This window comes from Triticum aestivum, chromosome 7D (assembly GCF_018294505.1).
Source record: "Triticum aestivum cultivar Chinese Spring chromosome 7D, IWGSC CS RefSeq v2.1, whole genome shotgun sequence".
Lineage (NCBI taxonomy): Eukaryota > Viridiplantae > Streptophyta > Magnoliopsida > Poales > Poaceae > Triticum > Triticum aestivum.
The window spans coordinates 579,497,206-579,517,740 of NC_057814.1; the positions used below are offsets into that span (position 1 = coordinate 579,497,206).

The window sequence follows — 20,535 nt, forward strand, 5'->3', positions numbered from 1 at the left end:
AGCTTTAATCATGTAAACACACAAAAACAGTAAGGGTAAATATTAGGTTGTCTCCAACAAGCGCTTCTCTTAATGCCTTTTAGGCTAGCATGATTTGATTTCAATGTGCTCACATAAAAGAAAGAATTGAAACATAAAGAGAGCTCATGAAGAATATGATAGCATATTTGAATCTAACCCACTTCCTATGCGCTAGGTGAAAGATCGAGGATGTCGCCTAGAGGGGGGGGTGAATAGGCGCTTTAAAATAATTACGGTTGAGGCTTGAACAAATGCGGAATAAACCTAGCGGTTAATTTGTCAAGCACAAAACCTACAACAACTAGGCTCACCTATGTGCACCAACAACTTATGCTAAGCAAGAAAAACTACTTAGGTGATAGCAAGATATATGACAAGAAACAATATGGCTATCACAAAGTAAAGTGCATAAGTAAAGGGCTCGGGTAAGAGATAACCGAGGCACGCGGAGACGACGATGTATCCCGAAGTTCACACCCTTGCGGATGCTAATCTCCGTTTGGAGCGGTGTGGAGGCACAATGCTCCCCAAGAAGCCACTAGGGCCACCGTAATCTCCTCACGCCCTCGCACAATGCAAGATGCCGTGATTCCACTAAGGGACCCTTGAGGGCGGTCACCGAACCCGTACAAATGGCAACCCTTGGGGGCGGTCACCGAACCCGTACACTTTGGCAACCCTTGGGGGCGGTCACCGGAACCCGTCAAATTGCTCGGGGCGATCTCCACAACCTAATTGGAGACCCCGACGCTTGCCCGGAGCTTTACACCACAATGATTGAGCTCCGAACACCACCAACCGTCTAGGGCGCCCAAGCACCCAAGAGGAACAAGCTCAAGGGTACCAAGCACCCAAGAGTAATAAGCTTCTCAACTTGTAACTTCCACGTATCACCGTGGAGAACTCAAACCGATGCACCAAATGCAATGGCAAGGGCACACGGAGTGCCCAAGTCCTTCTCTCTCAAATCCCACCGAAGCAACTAATGCTAGGGAGGAAAATGAGAGGAAGAACAAGAAGGAGAACACCAAGAACTCCAAGATCTAGATCCAAGGGGTTCCCCTCACATAGAGGAGAAAGTGATTGGTGGAAATGTGGATCTAGATCTCCTCTCTCTTTTCCCTCAAAAACTAGCAAGAATCCATGGAGGGATTGAGAGTTAGCAAGCTCGAAGAAGGTCAACAATGGGGGAAGAACATGAGCTCAAAGGATAAGGTTCAATGGGAAAGAAGACCCCCTTTTATAGGAGGGGGAAAATCCAATCGTTATGTGCTCAGCCCGCACACGAGCGGTACTACCGCTCGGGCGGAAGAAGCAGTGAAAAGGAGCAACAAAACAAGAACCTTGGGGCGGTAGTACCGCTTCGGTACTACCGCTCACCCCAGCGGTACTACCGCTGGAGGAGCAGAACACGGGACAAAAGGAGGCAGGACAGAGCAGAGTACGGTGGCAGTAGTGCAATAGCGGTACTATCGCTCGACCGGAGCGGTACTACCGCTTATGGGCGGAACTACCGTACCTTACTGTCGCGCGACTACCGCTGAACCAGACACGAAAAGAGCAGACCCAAAATCGAGGCGGTAGTAGAGCGGTACTGGAGCGGTACTACCGCTTGACGCTACAAGCGGTACTACCGCTGCCACCGCGGTACTACCGCAGGGAGAAAAACAGAACTGCCAAAACTTCTTCATATGAGCTCCGAATTGAGCAAACTCAAGCTTGTGGATACAAGACGACGAGTAGCATCAAAACAGCGACCTCAGTATAGTAAGAAGAGGCAGGGGAGGTATGCCAACAAATAGAGGAGTGAAACCTCCAACCGAGAAGAACCGGCATAACCTCCAACATCGAAAACATCATAGAAGATGCGAGTGAACTCCGTTTTCGATGAACTCGAGCTTGTCATCAAGATGACCATAAGCTCCAAAACTCACAAAGAGAAGAACCAAACAAGAACCAATAAAGATGATGCAAGGATGCAATGGTTTGAGCTCTCTATGAACGATACGATCAAGCTACTCATCGAGAGCCCCCCTTGATAGTACGGCAATCGATCCTATAACCCGGTCTCCCAACTACCATCATGAGACCGGTAAAATAGAAAACCTATCAAGAGCAAACCTTTGCCTTGCACATGGTCCACTTGAGCTAGATGATGACGATCTTGACTCCCTCAAGATGGACCACCTTTCTTGATTGCGTTGGCTCGATGAAGACTAGTTGATTGCTCCCCCATACTCCACTATGGGTGAGCCACCCTTCCGCACATCTTCACAAGTCCATTGTCACCACAATGGCTTCAAGCATTTGATCTCTTCGTGATGCTTTACTTGAACTTGCCCGCTTCACTTGAACTTGCACACCGCAACCTAACCCCACAAAGAACTCTCACGAAGACCATGGGTTAGTACACAAAGCGTAATTGACAATGCTTACCATACCATGGGATCGCTTGATCCCTCGGTACATCTTGTGCGCTTTGTGTGTTGATCAACTTGATTCACTCTTGACTTAGTCTTGATCAACCTTGACTCTTTCCAACTCTCTTCATTTGGATGATGTCTTGAAGGTAAACATGAATGATCACACAATCTTCTTCTTCAAGACATGCTTGCAATAAGCTCAACTCTCACATGACCAATCTTTGGATAATTCCTTAATAACACCTTGGTCACCACATAAACTCCTTGAAACCAACACATGGACTTCAAGAAATGCCTATGGACAAATCCTTCAAATATAACTCAAGGCAACCATTAGTCCATAGAGATTGTCATCAATTACCAAAACCAAACATGGGGGCACCGCATGTTCTTTCACTAGGGATTTTGTGAACACATAATTTATAGGAACAAGAATCAACTAGCATAGGAAGGCAAAATAAGTATAACTTCAAAACTTTAAGCACATAGAGAGGAAACTTGGTATTATTGCAACTCCTACAAGCATATATTCCTCCCTCATAATAATTTTCAGTAGCATCATGAATGAATTCAACAATATAACCATCACATAAAGCATTCTTTTCATGATCTACAAGCATAGAAATTTTCTACTCTCCACATAAGCAAAATTCTTCTCATTCGGAATAGTGGGATCACTAATTCCTAAAGATGACACTCTTCCAAACCCGCTTTAGATGATAGTATTATTCATACTCCAAAAGATATAAGTGAAGTTCATGGAGCATTATACAATTAATATATACTAACCAATATCCAAGCTCAAAATATATAAGTGAAGCACACGAAGCATTCTATAAAACCATACTCAAAAGATTTATGTGAAGCACAAAGAGCAATTCTATAAGATCATACTTAAAAGATATAAGTGAAGCACATGAAGTATTCTATAAATCAATGAAGGGCTATCTCATGCTAGCATGGTTCTTAAAGGAAAAACAAAAACACAAAGGACACAACTCATGTGAACAAAACAAAAACCGAGGTATACCGATATTTGTTGAAGAAAAAAGATGGGATGCCAACCGGGGCATCCCCAAGCTTAGATGCTTGAGTATCCTTTGAAATGTTTACTTGGGGTGCCTTGGGCATCCCCAAGCTTGAACTCTTGCCTCTCTTTATTCTTCTCATATTGATAGCTCCTCGATCTTCGAACACTTCATCCACACAGAACTTTAACAAAAACTTTGTGAGATCCGTTAGTGTAATAAAGCAAATCACTACCTTTAGGTACTGTTGCAAACGTATTCCAATTTCATATTAGAACTATATCTACTGTATTCCAACTTTACCATGGTTCATACCCCCCGATACTACCCATAGATTCCTCAAAATAAGCGAACAACTCATAGAAAACAGAATCTGTCAAAAACAGGACAGTCTGTAGTAATCTGGACGTTTAGTAAACTTATGTTACTCCAAAAAATACTAAAAATATATGATAATTTGAAAACATTTTTACAGAAGTAATGTGCAAAAAGGTTCAGACCCATTTGACCTTCCAGTAAAAAATGTAAAATCACGCGCTACAGCCAAAGTTTCTGTTTTTGTACTGCACATAGTAAACAAGCAATCTAATCATCCTAAAAACCGAAGCTTGGCACATTATTTTTATAATACAATGGATATATACAAGGGGATAATTATTTTAAGAGAAGCTTCCATGAAAAGTTTTACATTGTTTCCATGAGCATGAACACAAGTGTTCAAGGTCGACCCTCACTTCTCCAATGCATAATCTTCCAATCACTTCTCTTATTGAAAAACTTTTTAGGCATGAGAGGCAAGTAAATTTTTTTTGTATTTTCATTCTTTTAAATTTTTTTGTATGTTTCACCCACATCTAAACAGAAACAAAAAGGTAAAACAAAATCTACTTAGTGAAGAAAGCACACACGAGAATATCAACCCCACGCTATTGCTCCCCGGCAACGGCGCCAGAAAAGAGCTTGATAATCCCCAAGTGCAGGGAATCATCGTAGCAATTCCCAATGGTGGAAGTGATAAGTATGAAGTGTCGAACCCACAAGGAGCTAAAGGTAAGATCAATATTCTCTCAAGTCCTATCTGCCACTGGTACGACTCTACGTACACCGAGCGTTTGCTTCCAACTAGAAACGAGAAATAAAATTATGTTATGGGTATGAACAGGATAACTTTGCATGTTATGGGTTCAAAAGACGTAAATTTACTGAACTTTTTCTAATTTTGCTACTCTATTCTACACTTACTATTATATTCTATTCAAAAGGCCTACATTTACTAAAAAATATATTACTAGTTTTTTACCAAAAAATTATATTACCAAAAATACCCTAGTTCTAACCCTAACATCTATCCATCCATCTATCTATCCAAGCATTACTAAAGAAAATCTAGTTCCATCCATCTGTCTATCCATCCATCTATCTATCTATCTATCTATCTATCTATCTATCTATCTATGTACCCATGAATTTATGCAATGCAGGAGGGAGGGAGAGGGCCAAAGGAAGACGGAGGGAGGGAGGAAGGAGGGAGGGGTGGAGGGAGAGGGTCGGAGGAAGGGAGGGTGGAGGGAGGGATGGAGGGAGAGGGTGGGAGTGAGACATACCGGGGGAGCGACAGTGGCAGCAGGCAACGGCAGCAGCGGACGACAGCGGCGGAGCAAGGCAATACAGGGGCGGCACGGGGGGAGATGGAGAGGATGGAGAGAGTGGACAGGGAGAGTGAGGCCATGCGCCCGGAGAAAATAAGGTGGTATTTGCAGTAGCGGGGCACCAACCCACGCTGCTGCTAGGCCATTTAGCTGTAGCGCGGGTCTATAGCCCACGCTGCTGCTAAGTGGGGCCGGTGAGCTGGGCCCGGGCTGGCCGCGGTAGCATCGCGTGTAGGGTAGCCTACGCTACTACTAATTGCCTTAGTAGTAGTGCGGGCTCATGACCAACGCTGCTACTACAGGTAGGCCCGGTAAGTGAGGAGGGGACCACTTAGCAGCAGCGGGGGGTCACGAGCGGGCGCTACTGCTACACACTTACATGTAGCACTCATACAGGCCCCCCGTGCTACTGCTATATAGCAGTAGCGTTGCACCCTTACCCCGCGCTACTGTTAAGGTTCTACCTATAAGGTTTCTCCTAGTAGTGAAAGAACCTGAAATGGAAAAGTGCTCAACATGAAATTTCTTCATTTGTCGAGACGAAATATTCATATTTTGGAATAATCTCAATCAAAGGATACAGGCAAATTTTACATTCAAACAAGACCAACTTGACTATAACCAAAACAGGGGACCCGTCCCTAGACACCTATCGTCGATATGAACAACTTTTAGTTTTAAATCATTTTATTCTGGGGTCGTATGCGGCTCATGGGTCCCAAAAACTGAATTATTGTCTCAGACCCCCAAAATCTAAGTTACTTAACTATGGTAAGATTTGGAGTCCTTTTTTCTTATATGGGAAGTTCGCCCACTTCATAAATAGATGAGTGCTAATGCCTGATTAAACAAAACACAATCAACAAACACAGATATAACTTCCATGTTCTATCTTTTAGACCTAAGTTCCTTCTTCCTCGCTCTTCTTGTTCTTTATTTTTGACGACAATGATTCACGAGGCCCTACGTACAATCAGTTAGACCTAGGGTAGCCCATACCTTCCGTGAACACTGATGAGGTCATTTCCAGACGTGTGGTTTAACGTTCATTCTCTTGTCTTATCTTGATCGGAAACCAAGTTTATTTTCATGATTGCGATTCGTTAAACGTTACAGCATTCATTCCACAACAGGCATAGAGTGGATGAGAACCACACTAATGATACGCTGACATCAGTAATTACTCCACCGATGACAAGATTGTTGGTGAATGCACGAATAACAACAAAGCAACACCAGTATTAACTTATTTATACTAAATTTTTTACTTATTTTTCACATAGTTCTACCAACATATAATTTGAAATAATACATTTTCTGCTATATTTATCATAATTAATCACATTATAATTTCATGACTTATTAAAAAAATCTGCCTTAAATTTGAACAATGTCGAAAAGAGAGTAGTCATAATCTAAATTACAATGATCGTTTGTAAATTAGACTGAATCCTCTTATACTAATCAAATGGTTAAAACCGCATGTCTCCACTAATGAATTGGTACCTCTTAGATGTATTAGATCATTTGTTTATGTATGTGTGTATATGTGTGTTCTCGCCTATTTTATTGAATCTTAAATATCCTAGCAGAGAACACTATTTTTATTATCTCGTAAATATCTAGTGCATGATTGTCTATCTTAGTTGACAAAATATGAAAAAAAATCTAGAGTATAAAATGTGTCAACAAGAGGTATTTTTTAAGAGAGAAGGCCTTTGGCCTCCATATTGAGTGATGCACAGAGGCATATATTATTGTTTTCTAAAAATGAAAAAAGGCTTATAAAGAGGAAAAAGGTTGAGGTCATCTGAATAAGACCATAGTTTTAAAACCTTAATCGGCAGGCTTACCGGTTCGGTCACCGGTACGGAGTTGATCCGGATGAATCTAAATTGCAGCTCGTTTCGTCTGGTTCAACTCCAATTTGGTAGTTTTTTTTAAGAATAAAAGTCAATTAGGATGATTTTATCCATTTGTACGCCAACCAAGCATACCTCAATTGGTTATTGGGTCCGGTTTAGGTGATTACGTGCCTTGGCCCATAACCGGGGCCACATGTTTGAATGCCACCAAGTAAGCCCAAGCATTCGGTCTTTTCGGCTTACTCGGCCCAATCTTTCCGGTCTTCCAAGATTTTGGTCCTTCATAATCGATGACCAATCTTATCCTTCTCGCTAGGGGGTTTCCGACCAAAACTATTAGTTGGATCAGAAAGCTACTGGTCTCTAGCAAGACAGCACTCCTCCTAAATGGGAAGCCGGGCCCTTGGATCAACTGTAAAAACGGTCTCCGACAGGGAGACCCCATGTCCCCCTACCTTTTCATAATCATCGCCGACCTGCTCCAGCGCTTAATCTTACGGGCTTTTTCTCCGAACAACCTCTGCCACCCGATCTACATGGATCGTCCGCCTACTGTGCTCCAGTACGCTGATGACACTCTAATCATAGCCCACACCTCTACCCAAGCCGCGACCACCCTCAAAGATATTCTGGATAAGTTCGCTCTCGCTACCGGTCTCACCATCAACTTTCACAAAACTACCTTCGTCCCCATCAACACGGATACCATTACTGGCCACAACATCGCCGCCACCTTTGGTTGTGACCCCTCCTCCTTCCCCCTAATTTACCTCGGCCTACCACCCTCACACACGCGCCTGCCCTCCTCTGCTTTCGAACCTATCATCCAACGCTTCCTAAAGTACCTATCCGGTTGGGCGGCTAAACTGCTCTCCCGCGGAGCCAGACTAACACTTATTTCCTCTACTCTCGACGCCCTTGCCACTCACTTCATGTCCGTTTTTAGGATCCCAAAGAAGATCATCAAAAGATTAGACGCCATCCGTAGATCCTTCTTTTGGGCTGCCGACGAAACTTGCTCCGGGGCCAAGTGCCTTATTGCTTCGAAAAATGTATGCACACCCAAAATTCCTGGGGGTCTAGGTATCAAAAACCTGCTTCTCCAAAACAATTGCCTTCTAATGAAATTTGCTTTCAAACTTCTCCAAAAAAACAGACTTACCATGGGTCAACTGGTTTTTCCAGCACTACTCTCTAGACTTCGAAAACAAACCTCACAGCCCTTCCTACCTATGGAGAATCGTAAACGAACAAATTCGAACCCTCCGCAAAATCTCCTTTGTCCTTACCAACAATGGCACATCCACTTTCTTCTAGCTCGACGCTTGGCTTCTTCCGACTCTGCTAGCTGACACCTACCCACACCTTTTCTCCCACTCCACCTCACCCTCGGTCCTGGTTTCATATGTCATGCATTATGGTTTACTCACTACTCTGCGGAACCGCCTAACCAATGTTGCTTCTGTAGAGCTTGCGTCTGTTTTGTCTATGTTGCAGGATGTTACCACCAACGACGCGCCCGACGACAAGTTCCTCAACCACGGCTCTTCCTTCTCCTCGAGGTGCGCCTACTCGTTGCTCTCCTCCGACCATGAGATCGATCTCAACTAGGGCTGCAAACGAGTCGAGCTCGAGCGAGTTGGAGTTGGCTCAGCTCAACTCATATGAAAATTTGAGCGAGCTCAAACTGAGTGAAGCTCGAGCTAGTTTCGAGCTAAATGAGATGGTAAAAAATATGAATCTATGGATGAAAAACTAAAAAATTAAGGTGAATATGCTGGGAACTTTGCCAAAAATATAGGTTATTTAACACATAGTCGACCACGTGCCATAATGAGGCCTAAATTTTCTCTGCACTTAGTTAAGTTTCCATGTTCGTTGGTAAATAAAATGAAGAAAAATTATGGACAACATAGATGGTAATAAATTATTGTATTTCCATTTAATATAAGGCATGATTATTTAACATAATAATATTATGTCAACCTATCAAGCTGAAATCGAGCGAGCCAACATTGGCTCAAGATCGGCTCATTTCTTGATCGAGCTACATAAAGTGTTCAAACTCAACTTGTTTCTTTTCGAGTCGATCTCGAGTCGAGTCAAAAAACGAGTCGATCTCGAGCGGCTCACGAGCCTCGAGCTTTTCTTGCCGCCCTAATCTCAACGCATGGTACATCTGGAGTTCCAAGGCACCTATCAAGGTCAAGATTTTCGGCTGGCTTCTCTGTCGTGACAGGTTGAGTACGAAGGCGAACTTACATCGTAAGACCATCACCTCTGATTCGGATTGTCCGCGGTGCGCCCTCACTCATGAGAACGCAACGCATGTCGCCATCCTTTGCCTACGCGCGGCACAGGTTTGGTCCCTCATAGGGCTGCAACCCCCCCCACTCCATCGACCTTCTTTGGGATACTACTACGCCGGTCGGCCTCGACATCAACATTTGGCCTACCGTAGCCCTCGCCATCCTCTGGAAGCTGCGGGACTCCAGGAACGCTCGTGTCTTCCGCAACGAGCTACACACACCCCTAGATACTCTTCGGAACATTATTTCGGATTTTACGCTTTGGGCCTTCAGATTTAAGGACCCCGTCAGTAGGGAGGCTGCCGTGTCTTGGCGCCTATACCTCTCCTCTCGTTGTAACCCTTGATATAACTTGCCCGTTGGGCCTTTGAGTAATATATTCAGGTGGGGACCCCCCCCCCCCCCCCCCCGCCCGGTGATTGTTCAAAAATAATCGATGACCAAAATTATTTTGGTCTTCTCCATTCTCCACTGTTTAATCTTCAGTCTTTATAGGATGGTGTTCGGTTCCGACCAAATTCCATGGTACAACTCAGATTCATGTATATTATAGTAGTGATGCATGTAAGCGGAATTCAGACAACAGATATGGGTAACAGGTGTATGCAACCAAAAGTCAGATGTTCAGACAACATGTGTATATCATGTATTCAATCAGAATTGTGCCATAAACATCTGGAGAAGACCGGGGATTGCGCCACTTATGCCACAAATAGATAAAGAATTGTACGAATGCGATCTATCTCGGTTATTCGGTCATCCAGGGAAGAAGACTAATCCAACCAAATAATTTGGTCTTCCAGTTTGATAACCAATTTTAGTTCGGTCTTTATGGATTTGGACTTTGATCTTTGGATTTTATGCCCAAGCTTAGAGCATCTACAGATACGTACCTCTAATTCGACCCATCAAACGTCTGCGGACGTATCTGGTTAGTGACCGGGTGTGTCTGTTTTGAGTCCCTACTTATCCATTTGCGCAGCCACAATCCTCATTTTCTTCCTCATATATCCGGTCACTTGCACGTGATTGGTGGAGATGAAGAGAAAGAAAAAAAAGAATGAATAAAGAAAGAGAAAGAGCCCTCATATCCTCCCTACATTCATTTGAGATGGATATGAGGGTTCGCAAACAGCCCGGACATATAAAGATGATACGAGGGGTCGAGTTGGGTCACCTTTTTTTCTATTCTCTCTTGTTTGGTCACTGACCAAGCGCGTCTGCAGGCGTATGAGGCGTCCTGAGATACTCTTACCGTGTAATGTTTCAGAAACAACGGCTTCAAAAAGGAACTTCCTTTGTCAAAATTAGGCTCGAGCTCTGCAATTGCGATTGCTGTTGTGTGCGGGTACAACTAACACTAGAATTAGCAAGACGTCGCTGATCACGATCGGCTGAGTGGTGAGAGCGATCAAGTCGCCGAAAAGCAAGGCAAAATGTACATCAGCATGCATGCGTGCATGCATATGCGTGTCGTTGTTGATTGTTCTACACCTCGGCTAAGGCTAGGGGCAGGCCGGGTTGTGTCCCGGGCCACCGTAGTAGAAGTGCGTGCCCCACCCGTCCCGCTCGTCGTAGGCCTTCTTGATGTCGTAGCACCCGCCGTCCTCGGCCAGCGTCTGCACGGCGTCGAGCGACACGGGCGCGAGGCTGTTGCCGGCGTCCACCGTCTCGAGGTTGCGGAAGTAGCTGGCGCGGCCGAACCCCTCGGCGGCGAACCTCCCGGAGCCCATCTGCGTGGCGGTGTGCGCGCCGTCGGGGCGGGTGTTGACCACCTCGCCGCCCCACTCGACCATGCTGGCGTGGCCGGAGAGGTGCGTGAAGAGCTCGGCGGGCCAGTAGCCGACGAGCTGGGAGGCGCCGGCGTCGCCGTAGCTGAGCCACCAGTTGCCGAGCTTGGGGTCCTTCCAGATGAGGAGCGTCATGTCGTACTGCTCGCCGGCGAGGGAGGAGACCGGGGAGATGGCGGCGCCGATGGCCACGCGGGAGCTGGTCTGCACGAAGCCCGGGCACAGCGCGTTGTAGCAGCCCGTCGCCTCGTACGCGTCGCTCTGTCAGTCAGAGCAAGAGCAACATGCATGCAGCTGTCAGTTACTACTAATTGATTATTATGAGTAGTAGAAGGATTTAGTGGGATGGAAGAATCCTTTGAGATTTGACTCACCGTCCAGTACGTGAAGAGCCTTGGCCTGCTGTCACCGTACAGCTCAGGGCTGACCTGACTAGAAAGAAACGTAAACTGTAAGCTTTCACGCATGCAGATCGATTAAGCAGCACATGTGCATGCATGCAGTGCTTATCATGCATGTTGCTAGAGTAGATCCAAAGTTAGCGCTGAGCTGAGCGTGTCCATTACCACAACTCATTAGCACTTTTTTGAGCGATTTTTGTCTTGCACTGCAGCCAAGTGTACAGTCCCATTATATATATTTCTCCCTTTTCTGCGGGGACTACATATATATATATCCCTATATATATTTCCCACATGCATGGATTCTTCTATAGTAGTACTATATCAAGTTGGGGTACTTCTCCATATGAATGGGTTGACCTCAAATGAAGAGAAGAGGATAAACTATAGCGGCCGTCGTACACAACGGAATCGATCTATCGAGTCGAGATGTGCACGCATTTATGGCGCCATGTGCCCGCGCTGCAGATCTCAATGATTTTTTACCGTGCATGCAGATGCAATAAGTTACTACAACGGTTAATGAACATGTCAAGCGAGATGAATCATCACTGAGAATCTGAGATGGAAATATGGGATGGAAGAGTGGGAGTGACCTGCCACCCGGCCTCGATGCTGTTGAGGTCGGAGCCGTTGAAGGAGCCGGAGAGCAGCCAGAGCTGCGAGAGGCTGAAGCCGTTGGGCTCCTGGATGGCCGGATCCCAGACGTTGATGGTCGCCTTGGCGCCGTACACCTCCTGCTGCCCCACCGCCGTGTACGCGATCGCGTGCTGCACACCCGATCCAACTCACGCAAATTAATTGGCTGCAACGGACCAGTACTACCAGCAGCAGCTAGCGGCATGGATGGATGAAAGCCATGCATCATTCACCACCCAGGGCAGAGCATGGCAGCGCTACTTATTGCGCGCCACCCACCCCGGCTAGAGCTAGCCCGGATCATTCATGCCAACCAAGATCATTGATGGAGAAGAAACGATGAGGTCGACTGAGCCTACCTCGTGGCCGTTGCCGGTGACGACGTCGGGCGCGTTGGCGGCGCGTGCCGCGCGGTCGCGGCGGTGCCGCTTGCGGCCGAAGCGGAAGAGCGACCTCCCGCCGCGCAGCACGTCCTCGGCGGTGGTCCGCCGCACGGGCACCGTGCCTTTCGGGCAGTGGCCCGCGTGGTGCCACGTCTGCCACGCCGCCCTGGCCCTGGTCGTGGAGTTGCCCGACGCCGCCTCGCTAGCACGGAAGGTGGCGGTGGCGGACGCGGGCATGCGCGGCGGCGCGCTCTGGATCCTGTGGTTTTTCAGCAGCGGGTGGTCCAGCGCGTGCTGCTTGTGCCGGGGCACGCAGTCGATGGTGTCCCCGTCCATGCTCTGCTCCCATCACCAGTTCACCACATACATATTAGGGAAAGTTGTGATGGGAGATGGGACTGTGTGGGAGGGAAGTGATGGAGTACCTGTATGGTGCGGAGTGCCGGCTTGTTGGCGCGGTCCAGATGCTGCTGGATCCTTGCCATCTTGGGCGCCGACGGTAGAGCCGCACAGGTGCAGTCGAGGAGGGGGAGGAGGAGGAGGAGGGAGACAAGGAGGTGAAGATGATGAGGCTGGCCATGCCGCCTCCTCCTCTTCATGGCCGTGTGCGTCATGCATGAATGTACGCACCGGGCGCGTAAATGGGGGGCAGGGCCAGGCAGGGGATGGGGGAGGAAGATGTGGACTAGAAGAAGATGTGGGAGTGGGAGCATATCACTCACTCACGTACCTCTCCTTGGATCCGAGCCATGGTGATGATGAGCGCTCAGCAAGTGCAAGTGGGTGGAGCTGCTGCGGAATAAATTGGTTTGGAGGACTGCATTTGATGTTGACCACCTACCCTGCTGCGCACGAGTTTAATATCCTGGGCTGGGCGGGACACCGCCTCCAGTGACCTCTCTACTGTGCTACCTACACGCAACGTCCACCTCACAAGTATTTGAACCTCAGGCCATCCTGCCTCGAACATTACTTGTAATGACAAACACTACTGTTGTTTTAAACGAAATTAACAACGCCATCAACCGGTCAGAATTGTATGATAATAACTTAACGAAAAACGAAAGTAAAGATACAAAATGCTCAGTAGGACAAGTCAAAGGTAACGTGTTGTGGCCCAGAGCACACAACCCGTTGCCAACGATGCCGCTACGCCAACACCAACTACCTTACTAAGGATACGGGAGGAGGGCACCACCGTTTTTGTATTATGCTGCCGACTACCACCAAAGGACCAAAACCGGGACAAAAAATAATTTCACTCCGCCGCCGCAAAGGGCCACTACCGTTTCACCTAGGGTTGACGAGTGCCGCACCGACGGCCGGCAGAGTGGTTCTCCCTAGAACCCAAATCTAAGTGCCCAAGTTACCAAAGGAGAGACAACAGGAGCAGACCCATGTGAAACGAAAAACCGACCACACAAGCAACGTCGCATGTAGTGGCAAGGTAGAATGTCAGACGGGAGCTGTCGAACGAAGGTGATGAAACCACGGAGAATGCCAAGAGGGGGCAGCACCATGCGTCGGGCGAGGATAGGAATCACTGAAGCCCAAGGCATACTACCGGCACCGAGGAAGGGACCCCGATCCCCTCGCACCAGCGACAGGGACCCTCCGCACTTGGATCCCGGGCAGGCTATCGAAGATGAGATCAGGCCAACTCACGTCATCGTCGAACCACCACCAACTCGTCCACCACTCGAGCATTCCCCGGACGATGCCTTCAGGAAGGATCACGCACCAAGGTCTCATCGTGGGTCGGAACAGGGGACTTGAGGCTTTAATCCTAAGCTTCTTGGCAGGGTGGGAGGGAGGGGAACCCCATTGAAGCCTCCACCAAGGGGATCGACACCCAAACGCGATGTATTCGGCGTGGCCGCAGCGCCAGCTAGTAGTTGCTCCCAGAACCGCTCTAAACCACCACCCGAGAAAAGGCAACCTCAGCCACAAGGACCGGATCCGGGGCGAATCGGGGTTGAAGACCGAACTTCTTCATTGCAAGCCGACCAACCTACGAGGGACCGCCGCAACATAATTTATTTAATTCATGCACCCGTCAATTATTCAAAAGTCTGAAATGATGGAGACATGCAGGAAATATATTTTAACACTCCACCTCACGACTAGGCCTTTTTTAGTCCTTAGACATGGGATAGTGTAGGCAGCAAAAACTTTATTGAATACTTTGTCGGCGGGTCTTGAATTAGAGACTGAAGGAAATATGCCCTAGAGGCAATAATAAAGTTGTTATTTTATATTTCCTTGTATCATGATAGATGTTTATTATTCATGCTAGAATTATATTAACCGGAAACTTGATACATGTGTGAATACATAGACAAAACACCGTGTCCCTAGTAAGCCTCTACTAGACTAGCTCGTTAATCAAAGATGGTTAAGTTTCCCAACCATAGACATGTGTTGTCATTTGATGAACGGAATCACATCATTAGGAGAATGATGTGACGGACAAGACCCATCCGTTAGCTTAGCATGTTGATCGTTCAGTTTTATTGCTATTGCTTTCTTCATGTCAAATACATATTCCTTCGACTATGAGATTATGCAACTTCCGGATACCGGAGGAATACCTTGTGTGCTATCAAACATCACAACATGACCGGGTGATTATAAAGATGCTCTACAGGTATCTCAGAAGGTGTTTGTTGGGTTGGCATAGATTGAGATTAGGATTTGTCACTCCGAGTATCGGAGAGGTATCTCTGGGCCCTCTCGATAATGCACATCATAATAAGCCTTGCAAGCAATGGGACTAATGAGTTAGTTGAGGGATGATGTATTATGGAACAAGTAAAGAGACTTGCCGGTAACGGAATTGAACTAGGTATGAACATACCGACGATCGAATCTCGGGCAAGTAACATACCGACGACAAAGGGAATAACGTATGTTGTCATTACGGTACGACCGATAAAGATCTTTGTAGAATATCTGGGAACCAATATGAGCATCTAGGTTCCGCTGTTGGTTATTGACCGGAGAGGTGTCTCGGTCATGTCTACATAGTTCTCGAACCCGTAGGGTCCGCACGCTTAACGTTCGATGACGATTTTGTATTATATGAGTTATGTGATTTGTTGACCGAATGTTGTTCGGAGTCCCAGATGAGATCACGGACATAACGAGGATTCTCGAAATGGTTGAGAGGTAAAGATTGATATATAGAACGATGGTATTCGGACACCGGAAGTGTTCCGGGAAGCACCGGGTACTTATCGGTTCACCGGAAGGGGTTCCGGGCACCCCCGGCAAAAGATATGGGCCTTATGGGCCAAGAGGGGAAACACACCAGCCACAAAGGGGCTGGTGCCCCCCTCGCCGCCCCCACATGAGCTGGTAAAATTGGAGAAAGAAGGGGGGAGGAGGAAAGGAAAAGGGAATAGGATTCCCCCTTCCCCATCTTCCCTTCCTACTCCGAATAGGAATAGGAAAGGGGGGAGGCCGAATTGGGAGGTGCCCAAGTAGGATTCCTCCTACTTGGGGCGCCCCCTTGGCTGCCTCTCCTCCCCTCCAACCTATATATATGAGGGGGGGCACCGCTAGAACACACACCGACAATTGTTAGCCGTGTGCGGCGCCCCCCTCCACAGTTTGCGCCTCCGGTCATATCTTCGTAGTGCTTAGGCGAAGCCCTGTGTGGATCACTTCACCATCACCATCACCACGCTGTCGTGCTGACGAAACTCTCCCTCGATACTTTGCTGGATCAATAGTTCGAGGGACATCATCGAGCTGAACGTTTGTAGAACTGGGAGGTGCCGTACGTTCGGTGCTTGATCGGTCGGAACGAGAAGAAGTTCGACTACATCAACCGCGTTGTCAAATGCTTCTGCTTTCGGTCTACGAGGGTACGTGGAAACACTCTCCCCCTCTCATTGCTATGCATCTCCTAGATAGATCTTGCGTGAGCATAGGAATTTTTTTTTGAAATTGCATGCTACGTTCCCCAACAGTGGCATCCGAGCCAGGTCTATGCATAGATGATATGCATGAGTAGAACATAAAGAGTTGTGGGCGGCGATAGTCATATTTCTTACCACCAACATCTTATTTTGATTCGGCGGTATTGTTGGATGAAGCGGCCCGGACCAACCTTACATGATCACGTTCATGAGACCGGTTCCACCGACAAACATGCAACTAGTTTTGCATAAAGGTGGCTGGCGGGTGTCTGTTTCTCCAACTTTAGTTGAATCGAATTTGACTACGGCCGGTCCCTATTGAAGGTTAAAACAACAAACTTGATAAATAACCGTTGTGGTTTTGATGCATAGGTAAGAACGGTTCTTGTGAGAAGCCCGTAGCAGCCACGTAATACTTGCAATAACGAAGTAGCAGACGTCTAACTTGTTTTTGCAGGGCATGTTGTGATTCACTACAAGAAATATGTCAACTTGTGACCCTCACTATTGGCCGCTGAAAGGTCATAGTTTTTCATTTGCGACCTTTTTGTGACCAAAAACAGAAGGTCAAAAGCTGGCGGTCGTAAACTGAAATTAACGACCTTCTGTAAAAGGTCGTTGGTTCTTCGACCAAAATTTTGGTCACTAGCAGCCTCCCCAGACCACGTAGGATCCAGCGTGGCAAGCTGACGTGGATAAGAATCAGCCCGGTCCAGTTCGGTGTTTTAAACGGGCCGAGCCCAACAATTTAGCCCATTTAGTACATTTATTTCTGTTAATTTTTGTCAGCTACATGGGCCAAGCCCAACTATTCAGCCCATCAATTTTTATGCACGTTTGGCCTTCCAAGAATATATGTACTATTTTGTGCAGCGCATTTTTTGGTTTACATTCAGCCTTTTTATACAGTCAAATAATAATTCAATCTTGGGAGTTGGTCCAGTACACTTCTCAGCCCATTCACATATATGCGGCCCATATTCATACAAATGATTCTCAAATCATATTCCTATACAGAACTATAAATCATATGTACAACAAACATAATAAAAAAATAAATAGTTCAACAAAAATAAATTTTCTTCCTCTTCCATCTTCCAGAACACACAACACCTGGCATTGGAAGGATCAGCCATTAGAAGCATATAGAATACAAATGGAAACAATCAAAATAAAGAAATGAAAGGCACACACTATGAAAATTACGACAACACCAATATTTTTTATACTACCATAACAAACAGAAATGTAATCTGATTGCATAGGACATATGGCATTATCAACAAGACAAAGCAAAATTTATAGTGCCAGCTCATGAAGAAGGCAAAGCATATTTTACAGTGCAGGCTCAGGATGCCACCATGCACACTCCAACAAAAACTAAACGGAGGGCAAGAGAGCAGGACACAACTGTACCTGGAAATGCTGCTACCAGCGACAAAAGTAAGTTGGTCGGAGCCAAAGAGGGGTCTGCCAAAGGAGCCAACCATGCCGACGAGGATGAGGTAACCGGTGATCGTCTCCTGGTTCTCCTTGATCTTGTCCTCGAAGTTCTTCCGCTACAGGTTGTCCTGCTGCAGCTCATCCTACACCGCCCAGAAACAAACAATTCAGATCAACAACTGCATAGATCATACCTTGTTTGCTTATCTAGACCAGACACTACTACAGTACTTGTTTGCTTATCTAGACCAGACACTACTACTATTTGTGAATATAGCAAATGTAAAAACAATGTAAATGGTAAACAACACTTGAGAATATAGCAACAGATTAAGAGCGTATTGTTTAGCATCACACAGATAGTAGCACAATGCTACATGCAACTGTTAGGATAAAGTAGAGCTTCTACATTACATAGTCAGATATGAAGGACCAAGCAAACTGTTCCGGAAAAGACAAGTTACAGAGCAATCATGTATAGACCATTGTACTGGTAGCAAGGGCATAAAGATAATCACTTAACAAGCAGTACCAACATGAGTAAATCACATAAAGAAGTGCAATCTAATATCCCAGCTGCCAAAACACCATATCAAGATTCCGTATAGACCGAAAAGAGCATGCGCTGCAGGACATATAAATATACCATGAGCATTATTTCTACAAGTAAAATCCCTGTAAATATTACAAACATGCCACTGGGTACTAATCAGCCAGAGTAGTGTCATGGCTACCCGAGGAATCACCTAAACACAGCCTCGAAGAGGATGGCCAACGATGCCTGTGCTAGATTCACCATGTTGCCTATAATTCCATCAAGACAAATACAATCAGTATCAGGATCAGAGGTTCAGAGCAAGAATAGTGAAGGCGTTTATGCTATAAACGACAAGGAGATGATGCAAACTGTAACGAAGTAGGCATAGAGTAACAAAACAGCTCCATTACACTTAAGCTGCTACTACCTGCATATACTAAATGGAACCAGAAGTATGTCGACTACTAGACAGCCATGAATGATGCCCAGGAGTATTGATTTGGAAACAATCAATCCTCCAATACTGATAAATTTTGGAGTATTAATTCGAAAGATGACCTATATTATAGTACAGTGCAGTGCGAAAGAAGGAATGAATCCATTTTCACAATCTGAGGAAGAATAAGAAGGAACCAAGCATATGAAGGAGTATTCAGTTTACTCATGTTGCTGCTACAATACAGTACTGCTGCTATAGTACAGTGCTCCAAGAATAATATGAAATGTGGACTAATCGGAATAATCTGGTCTAATGTTAGACAAATGTGGACTACCCTACTCCAAGATGCTACTCTAACTATCAGTATTGGAGTACGTACTGTTTAGTCTATTGGAGTACAACAATACTCCAAGATGCTAATCCAGTTTCAAACTTGCAAATACAACAAGACAAGATATGTACCCATTTTACCTTTGATGTTAGATCTTGGGATAACAAAGAGTGCTCCCAGTACAAGAAGCACAACAAGTGAGATGAGAACTAGCAGTACTGGATAGTGTATTAACTGAAGTAGTGTTCTGCACAGCAAAATTGGCTGCAGTCAGGAAAATTCACAAAAATATAAATATCTTCTGTCTAGAAATGATAGAAATCGAGCCGGAGCTTCCAAAACTACACCAAATTAATTGGGAACATCACTAATCCTCACTGTCAAACTACTCCACCAATGACAAGTACTGGCATGCTTTGTTGTAACTGGATTCACTATTTAGTCACAGGAATACAACACAGTTCAAGAAATACTCCACCAAAGACAAATCATAAATTAAACTACTGCAAGCAAGAAGAGATAAGAAGAGGGAACTACTGCTTGCAAGCACTACTGCTTGCAAGTCCCAACTTAACAACAGCTATCATCAATTTAGTTAATCGAAGATGCTACTCTAACTACTCCAGTTTGCAAGATGCCACAGTAACTATCAGTACTGGAGTAATCGAATGTGTTGCAAGATGCTACTCTAACCAGATGCTCCAAGTTGATACTCCAAGATACTGCAAGCAAGTTCATACTCCCACAAGAAGAGAATTCAGACAAGAATCTGTTCCACACACACTGTTCATTCGAGCCTGTGCTCTCTGCAAAACTTGAAACAGTACCACACGGACGTCCAACTAGCGGCAGAGAGGCCAGCCACAGCACAATAGACCTAGAGCTACAACCTGACAGTAACAATAACCGCACAACACAGCCATTCCTCACGCATGTGACTGAAAAAGTAACAGAAATTCGTTTAACGGTGCTATGGTAGGCGTACCTCTCGCCTAAGCTCCTCATCTGTGTCATCGCCATCTACCAACTGTTGGTTCGGCAATGTGCTCTCTACAAAACCTGAAACAACCAGCAGCAGAGAGGTCAACCACAGGTACACAGCACACCAAACCAATACCGCGAAATCACAAATCTGACCGAGAAACCCAGGGCACCTTTCTCTTCGTCCGAGGCCGGGAGCGCCTCCCCTGTCCAGTCCTTGGGCACGAGCGGATCCTGCACAGACACGAACGCACCAAAAAATAAAAACATCACCGCCTGGGATCAAAGAACGAACGAACCAAGGAGTCGGACGCGAGGGAGAGGGAGAGGGAGAGGTAGGGTTGGCTTACCCGATGGGCGGAGGCGGGGCTG

At 46.1% G+C, this 20,535-nt stretch overlaps 1 protein-coding gene and 1 long non-coding RNA gene across 2 annotated transcripts; both read right to left on the reverse strand.

Annotated features, from left to right (window-relative positions):
* Nucleotides 1-10,661: 10,661 nt before the first annotated feature.
* On the reverse strand, nucleotides 10,662-13,311 carry LOC123166814 (uncharacterized). The gene is made up of 5 exons (XM_044584623.1): nucleotides 12,934-13,311; nucleotides 12,485-12,847; nucleotides 12,083-12,256; nucleotides 11,460-11,513; nucleotides 10,662-11,346 (listed from the first exon to the last, which is right to left on the reverse strand). The coding sequence occupies exons 1-5, from the start codon at nucleotides 13,219-13,221 to the stop codon at nucleotides 10,801-10,803; spliced, it is 1,425 nt and encodes a 474-aa protein (XP_044440558.1). The 5' UTR covers nucleotides 13,222-13,311; the 3' UTR covers nucleotides 10,662-10,800.
* A 5,341-nt stretch (nucleotides 13,312-18,652) lies between these two features.
* LOC123166815 (uncharacterized) lies at nucleotides 18,653-20,207 on the reverse strand. The gene is made up of 3 exons (XR_006483707.1): nucleotides 20,168-20,207; nucleotides 19,323-19,429; nucleotides 18,653-18,678 (listed from the first exon to the last, which is right to left on the reverse strand). It is a non-coding gene; the product is annotated as an uncharacterized lncRNA (long non-coding RNA).
* Between the last annotated feature and the right edge of the window lie 328 nt (nucleotides 20,208-20,535).